The sequence below is a fragment of the Corapipo altera genome, unplaced genomic scaffold (assembly GCF_003945725.1).
Source record: "Corapipo altera isolate COAL_440 unplaced genomic scaffold, ASM394572v1 60960, whole genome shotgun sequence".
Taxonomy (NCBI): domain Eukaryota; kingdom Metazoa; phylum Chordata; class Aves; order Passeriformes; family Pipridae; genus Corapipo; species Corapipo altera.
Genome location: NW_020885049.1, coordinates 207,314 through 217,000, shown reverse-complemented (window position 1 = coordinate 217,000; position 9,687 = coordinate 207,314). Strand labels below are relative to the sequence as shown.

At 43.0% G+C, this 9,687-nt stretch overlaps 1 protein-coding gene across 1 annotated transcript; it reads right to left on the bottom strand.

The window, feature by feature from the left end:
• Positions 1–656: 656 nt before the first annotated feature.
• LOC113959571 (sentrin-specific protease 5-like) lies at positions 657–1,450 on the bottom strand. Its single transcript, XM_027668682.1, is given in 3 exon segments — positions 657–753; positions 755–949; positions 951–1,450. Coding segments are annotated over 3 exon segments (792 nt in total).
• Between the last annotated feature and the right edge of the window lie 8,237 nt (positions 1,451–9,687).

Sequence of the window (9,687 nt, the reverse complement as noted above, 5' to 3'; positions counted from 1 at the left end):
AAGAAATTGTTATAAGAAATATAAGACCTAACGAACTTAAATGAGATCTATTCTGAGTTAGCATCTGTTTATGCATAGTCTCTTCCCCCCCTTTTTTGTATTTAAAAATGTTCATTTGATGTGTAAAATGTTTTCTTGATACTAACTTGTTCTGAGTTAGAAACTTCTGCATATTTGAGTTAAAAGAACATAAAAAAATAATGCCTGTACACTTTTAATTTCTAACTGAAATGCACTTAAGTTGTTTCATAATCTAAATTTCACTATGACTATTATCCGTTATTGATTCAAAGCATTATTGCATCAGAAAACACACCATGCATTTTTATGTTTCCAGATAAATTCACCCGTATTTGTCATTTCTAGCTACATCTCAAAGGTACACTAAATCTACAGTGTTATGGCTTTAGCTGTATGCTTTGCTTATATGTATGCTGAGAATACAAGAGAATTAAACTGACATTAGGAATATTCTATGGCAGCTCTGTCGTGTTCTGCCAGTTAAAGAACTTATCAAAAAACTGAGGTAATGACAGTGGTCACACCACTCAGTTGAGAATATCTCAAGATTCTTGGAAGTTTTCAGAAATTCAAGTACACAAACACTAGCTGCAACTTGTTAGAAATGCCAGATAAATTTGGTTGGTTGCATCTTATTAGTCTATTAGCTGGTGTTCGCACAGCTCCTTGTAAATTCTTTTTCTCACTTGGGGCATATATTCTTGGGAGAACTGAAAAGGCTGGTCTCTAAGGCAAGGCGCAGTACTGGAGCACAAAAACTCCACAATCACTGTCGTTTTTCTGTTGTGGAATGCACTTTGTCACAGCAGTCTGCCAACCTTGAAGGAACTCGGGGTGATTCTTCTCCTTTGCTTCAGTCAGCAAATACTGTTGAATGTTCTCCACACAAAACTGAAAATGAATGCCTTGGGAATCATAAAATGAAATGACTGGGGACATTCACAGCAATGAGGGACCAGTGGACTTCCAGGTGAATAGGAATAAGAGAGTCTTTTTGAATAGGAATTAAGAAGAGAGTCTTTTTTAATAAGTCCACCTTTTTAGTCCATCGCTTTACCCCATTATATCCTTTGGTTATGAGCTGTGTATAAAAAAAACTGTTAAAGAAATGAACCTTTTCAGGGACTGCATCCATTACAAGTTCACCATACATGTTAATTATCTGGTCATTCAGCCATTTCTGGCCTTCCAGTGTAGCCAAATCATCCGTATCTAGCATGTGCTTATTATAGAAGATCCGGAAATTGCAAGTGGAGAGTTTTGGATGTTTTTCCCGATACATTATGATTTCCTTGGTGATAAAAGGTTTTCTATGGGAGAAATCTTCGTTAAAGACTTCTTTTAATCTTTCCAGGACATCTTTTTTACAGAGTGGTATTAAACTGCCACATTTCTTCATGACTTCATCTAGGAATTCACAAAGCCACATTGCCAACTACTCATCAGTTACCTGGGAAGTTTTCTGACTGTCTATTTTTCCTCCCTTCTGAGTGTCTGATTTCAGTCCTGTGCTTTCTGGTGCAGGCTCTTCGAGAGGATTTTTACAGTAAGAATAATCTAGTAATTTTGAACTAAAAATGTCCAAGGAGCCCTCTGTTTCTCTTTGGCTAGAGCGGTCCTTATTTTGTGTCAGCTCCATGGATAAGGGTTTATTTGTATTAAGTACATTTTTATCTCTTTTACTTTTCTATTATCAAGTCACACACAGTTTCTTTTTTCTTTAATATTATTTATCGTCTACCAGGATATCTTCCAGTTTGGCTCCCATTTTCGCAGCGAACTGTAAGTGTCAGTTGGTTTAGTCACGTTCCCGAGGTTGTCACTGAAGGTGATGGTGCCGTCAGTGAGGTCAAGGGTGGTGGTGCAGGACAGGTTTGTGTGGTGTGGCATCATGTTCTGGGTGTCGTTGTTCAGGCTCTTGTTTGATGACCTTGTTGACTATATCAGGGGAGCAAAGGTTTGTAGATGGAACAAGGGACAGTCCATGTGCCCGAGCTTGCATCTCTGATGCCAGTTCAGCTGATGCTAAGAAAAAAACTCAGGAGCAGTTAATTGAGGGTGAGATAAGGAAAGGGTTTAATTTGTGCCAAGGCATAGACGTTACAAGATGCACGCGCCGGCTGTGCCTGAGATGTTACATTTTATAGTACTACTTGACCAATCTAAGTTTTGTCCATCCCGTTGCCTTTGCTCTGGTCCACCCCCTGGCCCACCCCCTGGGAATTGGGTCTGTGGGCTTTTGGGACCACCTCTTCATCACCATCACCATCTTCAGAGCACGAAGGGTACATGGTCACCCAGTTCTTGACTCTGTTCTGTTGTTCAGGCCAAGATATGAGTGTTCTCTAAACAGCATAGGCCTTGCCTTGACAAGAGACTAAACATTTCTACTGAATTCAGGGGTAGGATTGATATAGGGAGCATGGAATGGGGTAGGAGGGTTGAGGAGTGTGTAAACTAAAGGGTGCTAAAGGATGAGGAATACAATAAATCTACTTCTACTATAATTACATATAAAGTTTATAAAAATTAGCAAAATCAAAAAACTAAAAGGGTCTTAAGGCATCAGGTCCCCCCTTAGAGACTGGACAAAACCCAAAGGTCTTGTCCAATCTCTACTCACACCTACAACAACTATAACATCGGTACATGTAGTGAGCTATTATACTAACGCTAAGTATGTACATCACTAAAAGAAACAGTTGTCTCATCCAAGTCCAATTCGGTAACCATGAAGTGAGTTTGTGGAGAACATCTCCTAAGCCCAGGGAGACATCATCCAGAGATATTTGGTGCAAGATTTTGGTTTGGTTTTGAATTGCGGCCAAATCATTATTAATTCTACCAGTCTGGTCTATGTAAGAGCAGCAACTGGTGTTGATAACTTTACACATGCCTCCCCGTGAGGCTAGCAAGAAATTGAGGGCCATTCAGTCTGGATCTCTTTCCCCCCATGGCGTGGGGCGGCCCAGTTCTAGTTCCATTTCCATCTGAGGAACCATTTCCGACGGCTAATGTGGATAGGGGGGGAAACTCCAGGCCAGGGGTTTCTTCAGGTTATCAGCCTGTGACAGTTTTAGAAGACAGTGGACACAAGGGTCAATAGACAGTTTCTAATTTTCCAGTTTCGCTTGTTGGGGACAAATCAGTTTTTTTCCCTTTAGACTTAGACAATCCCTTCTCTAGTGTCCCTTCCTGTGGTTGCAAAAAGTATCTTTCCTGGTTTTCGTCTGCTTCTGGGCTCTGTTGCTATAGCAACGACTGCGAGCCAGAAGCCCAAGTTGGCAGGGCCGTGCCAACTCGGGAGGTAGGGCAGGCCCGGGGGCGGGCCGGGGCAGGACCATTTGTGTCCGCGCCGCCTCCTCTCCCTCCGAAATAGAGAGCCGAAGCTGTCCGACTCAGCCGGCAGCCCCGCCCACAGCAGTCTCGGGGGTCTGAAACAGGGCTTCCCAAAGCCATAGGGGAAAACCGCGAGTGCTAGGGGGGGAGTGGGGGCGACCGAGCCGCCCTCGGTAATCAAAGCAACTATTTTGTCGCTCACTGCAAAACCGGTGAGTTCCTCTGGAGGGTCTGTCACCCCCCTTTTCAGAACAGAAGCAGCGGCAGCGCTGGCAGGGGCAGCTTCTTCGCTTCCCGCAGGGTCAGCGGTGGTTCCGCTCGTCTTAGCTGCTACCTCATCTCCGCGCACCGCAGCGCAAGCAGCGGTCCCACCCGCAGTAGGCATCTTGCCTACAGATGCGGAAAGATCCAGCGCGAGGGGGCCAGTGGCGGCGAGCCTCGTCGGTCCTGCGGCAGTGCTGTTTGTAGCCGCCGCAGGCACTATGGGACGAGGCTAGAATAAATAATCAGTTGTGTTCTATTTTTGAGTTTGTTATTGGTACTGTTATCTTTTCTAGCAAAATATCTTTGGGTGAAAGAGCATTTATACTTTTTTGTTTCTCTTTCTCAAAAAACTTCACAGTTCTGAAAGCATCTGAGTTGGTTTTCAGCAACAATTTGCAATAAAAAAAGACTAAGAAACAATTTCTACCTCTCAGTCTTTCTGGCATATGCTCTACTGAGAAGAGAACAGAAAAATTAAGTTTACATGGTTTTGTTTCTTGCTTGTTGCTATAAAAGGTAGAAAGGTTTTGATTTCTTCTATTCATTTACTAAGCAACAGTTTAAACTTAAAAGGTCGTGTGTGGTTAGGTAATTCCCTGCGTTATCTCCTTAGATCTTATCTCTCTCCTCGCAAAGGTGGAAACTTCAGGCTAAAATGGTCTATTTTTTCCTTTTTTTTTTCTCTGGCAAAAACTGCCTTTGTCAAATAAAATATCTCGGAACTAGATATTTTACTAAATTAGTCTACTCAGAAATTTTTCTAGTAATCTTTAAAGACTTGTCTATAAAACACAGAAGCAACGAAAGGATGTTTGCACGGCTGTCTGTGCGGGGGAAGGAGAGGGAAAGCAGCGCAGCTGTGCCTGGCACCACCTTCACTCTGCTCTGGTGGAAAGTCGCTCTCCCACACACTTTGGAATTTCTTATCAGTAGTCACTATAAAAACTTTGAAAACTCTATTTCTCTATTACATTTATACATGTATCTTAAAACAATTTTGGCTATTTAGATAAACAACTTCAAAAAACAGTTAGTAAGACTATCTTATGAATCTGTAAGATAATTTCTTTCTCTAATCAAAAGGTTGCAAAGTTACAGTTTCTACAAAGCAGGAGGGTTTTTTACTTTTCTTTTTCTTTTTTTCTCCTGGCAAAAACTTTGTTCACTTTTTTACACACACACACACAGAGTAACATTAGTAACACTGTGAGCTCACAATGACAGATAATAGAGTTAACATGAGAGTTAACAAATATGGGAAGGTAGCTTTCTAGCTTGCCCTCCCCTTCTCTCCCCCCGCTACTCATACGCGGCAGAGATCGTCTTTTTCAGGTTTTTACTACATTAAAGGTAATCTGTTGCATATTTTATGTATTTTCCCACACACACATTGTGAAACTGAAACAGTCAGCACATGAACAAAGAATAGGTAACTAAGGCTGCGGAGAAGAAAGAAAAGAAAGTGAGGGCTGACTCTTAAGTCCGATGGCTCCTACAAGGACAGGCTCTGCTCTCGTTCTCTGCCCGGCCCCTGCTCTCTAGTTTGTTTCTGCCCCTCTCCATTTGCCTGTCCATCTCGATTTAAATTTCTCTCTTTAGTTATTTTCTCGGTGGAGTCATCTGGTGGAAAAACTGTTTTTCCTGCAGCAGCAGCAATGGAGGGGAGGGGTCCCTCTTTCCTTTCTGCCTCCGGGAGTGAATTGTTAGATTTTTCTACATTTTTCTGGCTTGGAGGTGTGGTTCAAAGACAGTTCGCTATACTTTCAGTACACTGGCAACCTGCTTATCTTCCTGGGCAGCTGTGTCTCAGAGTTTGGTTCTTATGTGAATTATTGCATAATTGCTGCCCTCTGCACGCTTCCAAATCTTTCAAAGTCTCACAAGCACCAGGCAGACACATTAAATGCAACTTAACGCAGTAGTTTCAAAGTCTTCTTTTTAGCACCATAACGGCACACATCATAAATCAAAATCGTTAACCTTGACACTCCTATGATTAAGGACGGTTTTCCATGTAGACAAAACTACATTTTCTTCTTTAGTTATATATTGTCCCATTGTCAAAATTTTTGCTCCCGATGGCACCTCCCTGATAGCTTACCTAACGAGGGGTCAATAAATGTCAGGTCCGGACCAAGCAGAACCCCACTGCTCTCAAAGTTTCATCGTGCGCCGTCTCCCTCATGCGTCGACCCATGCATTCCTCTCTCTCTAGGAGAGAAATCACTGCTCCTTCTCTCTCTAGGAAAGAAATCACTGCAAACGGAGAGAAATCACTGCAAACTCTCTCTCGGAGATGAATTTTCAAAGTCTTTCTCTCTCAGAGAAAAATCCCTTTGAGCTCTCTCTCGGAGATAAATCTTCTTCAGCGGAGCAATTGCGTTGGAGTCACCAAATGTCGCTGTTATGCTGAGACAGCTAAAGCGACACAGAATCATCTTCTTTCAAAGCAGGGACAGGATAGAAGGAAGGATGGATGGATCCTTTATTGCAACAGGTTACAGACATTTATACTCTTCACACAACACAGATGTCAACCTACAATTGGTGCCTTCATGTACACATACATCAGGATTGGCTGCTAAATAGCAAACTCATGGTGATACAGCATTTGCTTAGTCATCATGATCTGGCTAAAGCAGAGTCACTGTGACTTGCAGAAAGTCCAGGAAGTCCAGTTTTGTAATTCCTGTCTTCCATCTTCTTACTTCCTTCCAACAGACCTGTTGTTGACCCCGACAGGCAGGCACTGATCTCTTCTCTGGTGACCAGTGACAGGACCCAGGGGAATGGCCTGAAGTAGTGTTGGGGAGGTTTAGGTTGGATATTAGAAAGAGGTTCTTCACCCAGAGGGTGATTGGGCACTGGAACAGGCCCCCCAGAGAAGTGGTCACAGCACCAAGCCTGACAGAGTTCAAGAAGCATTTGGACAATACTCTCAGGCACATCGTGTGACTCTTGGGAATGGTCCTGTGCAGGGCTAAGAGTTGGACTCGATGATGCTTGTAGGTCCCTTCCAACTCATCATATTCTGTGATTCTGTGATAATAATTGCAAATGCCATTTTGCTGTTACTGGTTTCTATATTTTAAGCCAGTAGAGGTTATGATACTATAAATTAAAAGGTGTTTTTCATCATATCACTTGATATTTAATGATTAAATATTACTCTCGGTAAGCATTAGATTCATACTTGTGCCTTACAGAGCACAACATGAACGTCTAGCGCTTAGGAAGTAACAAAGAAGGTAGCTGTGTCATTGGTTCTAAGGACAGTGAACCAAATTGATCATTTCTCTTGAAACTTCTTGTATTAGCATCCCTTACATTGAATATGATACGCCCTTATGATTCTGATATGGTGGGCCTAAGTACCTGATAAATACATTATTCTGAAACACTGGAATTCCCTTATTATTCTAAGCAATGCATAATACCATGTTTACCATTGCTAAACAGTATTTGGACCAACTTGAGTAGATGGTTGCTATCCTTTCTGCTAATATTTCCTCTGCCTCACTTGCTAGATACATGTATGACTAGCTGGAGTACTAGCAAATCTTTATAGCAATGGGCCTCAATGCAGCTAAGTGCTGCTGTGCTGAGTCAGCAAGGTGAACAGCGACAGCAGAGGCAGCTATGGTAAGTTCTGGAGAGTGAGCACTAGAATGAGCTTGGCAGGGGGTTTCCAGATTTGGGGAAACCCAACCAAGAGCCGAGAGAGCTGCTAGGAACCAGCAGCTCTCAAGAGTGAGGCTGAAGCAGCGAAAGTGTTGCCAGGGGCATCTGCAGTAAATTTAAATGTCTCTGGGGAGCACGACCAACCAAGAGAGGTGAACAGCTGGGCAAACAGGATGTGGCACATCAGTCCAAAGGCCATGAAAAGAGACTTTAAGTCCCTGGGATGGTTGGTGAGGGAATCAGGAGCATGGTTTATTTTTTCCTTTATTCTTCCAGGTGCAGGCAGTGACATTGAAAGAAACAGACTGACCCAGTCTAATAATACATGGCTCTGTGGTTGGTGTCACCACCAAAATTTTAGTTTCCTTGATAATGAGGTGGCCTACATGGCACCAGGCCTTCTGGATTCAGACAGGATCCACCTCTCTCAAAGGGGGAAGAGGTCAAGGGTTAGTGAAACAGAGCAAGGATTTTTAGATGCTGAAATCCTGCTCTGAGAAGGAGTTCACAGATCCCACTCTGAGGAATGCTGCATTTAGGTTAAAATGACAGAGACAGAGAACATGTGTTATGAGATTAGTTAAGGGAGAGAAGGTACCAGGCTCCGAGAGACCTGCCTGCATTTGGTATGCTCTATTCTAATGAAAGATAACAAAAAGGTTACCCTAATAGTCATAAATTAGATAGGATGGACATTTGGGGGGTGAAGAGCTGAGTAAAGGGGTTTTTAGTAAGACTTTAGCACGTAGTCAGGAAAAGTTGAAAAGTTCACAACGAAGAAGAGTAAAAGAAACAACCCTCATGAGGCTGAAGAAACAGGAATGACCCCCAGGAATCTCCCCAAAAGGATGACTCCACCTCAAGCTCCTCCTGAACCCCGCCTAATATGAATATTATAACTAGATGATGTAATTTTAATGATTATTCACGTAAAATATTGTAATTGTGATAGTTTTCACCCTAGGCCTTCCTGGAGACCAGTTTGTAACCAGGAAGGAACTAGGAAGGCGACCCAGGAAGTATTCATTGCTATTCCTTTACGTAACCTGAGGTATAAATAGGCCGACCGGAGAGACCTTAGCTCTCTTCTCTTCCAGCGAGGTTCGAGAACAGTAGATCCCTACGTGGTCTTGCTTATCTGAAGTTGAGGCCTGTATCGACTGCTGTTGTCTGCTGCTGCGGGAGGGGAGAGTGCTGGGCCGCGGTCTGGCTGTCCTGCTTTCCTCAAGGGAAGTGGTGAGATTTTGCCAGTTCTTTATTTGCTGGTTACCAGGTTTTTAGATTGTGTAGACTTGTTTTGTTTTTGTCCCTTTTCATCCTATTTTGTCCTTTTTCCCTTCTCCCTTCCCCTCTTCCCTTTTAGGAAGCTATTTAGGGTTTCTGGGGTTATAGGTATATAGTATTCTCACTGTATATATCTGTTTTATATGTAAAATATTTTTTTTTGCTATAGCTTTGGCTGTTTGGTTTTTCTTCTTTTTTCTTCCTTCTTTGGGAAACAGGCTCTGTTGTCGAGTTTTGGAGACTTGGCGGGAAGCCAGCTCCAAACTTGCACAGTAATCCCTCACCAAAACTGTATAAATTACCTGACTTTTCACTGAGAACTTCGGAGCTAGTTTGTGCAGCGATAGCTGCCTAGCACCCCAACGTTGCTCGAAATAAATACCTTTGCTGCTTAAAGACCAAATTTTGTCTCTGAGCAGTTATTTTATGCTGTTTTTGGCATCATTAGTGAGGCTTATTGATAGGGCTTTAAACTAGATGGAGGAGGGGGACATCATCAGGTTTAATGGCGATAAGGTGTGGGATGACATGCAATCCCACTCATACCAGTTAGATGCTGGAGCCAGCAAGAGATGCCCAGACCCTGGAGAGGGATTGCAGGTCAGCAGGAGAGCACCTGAAGGACAGCACCAAGGAATTCCAGCCACTCCAGACAGAAAGGCAACTTGATTGGGGGTCCAACTTAAGTGCCTCTATGCAAACACACGCAGCATGGGGAATAAACAGGAGGAACTAGAGACGTGCACACCTGCAGAGCTGTGATCTTATTAGCATCTGTCTTAGCTTAACAAGATTACAACTTTGAAATTAGGAGGCTTCAAGTGAAAAGTGTAGAAAAGGAAAAAAAAACAAAGCAGTTCTTTATTAACAAACCTGAATAAACAACAAATGGTGCAAACAAAACTTTTGAAAGAAACAAAACAAAGTCCCAATTCCCCAGGTGGTGGAGAGAAACCTGTGGCAACGAGGGCAAATTGTCCTCAGCAGCTTAACAGATGCTGGCAGCCAGGTGAGCAACCAGCAATGGGTCCCCCTTCTCACAGGCACAGTCTCAGGTCAGGCAGCTTTGATAATGCAGTCTCATGCCCTGAAGGGCAG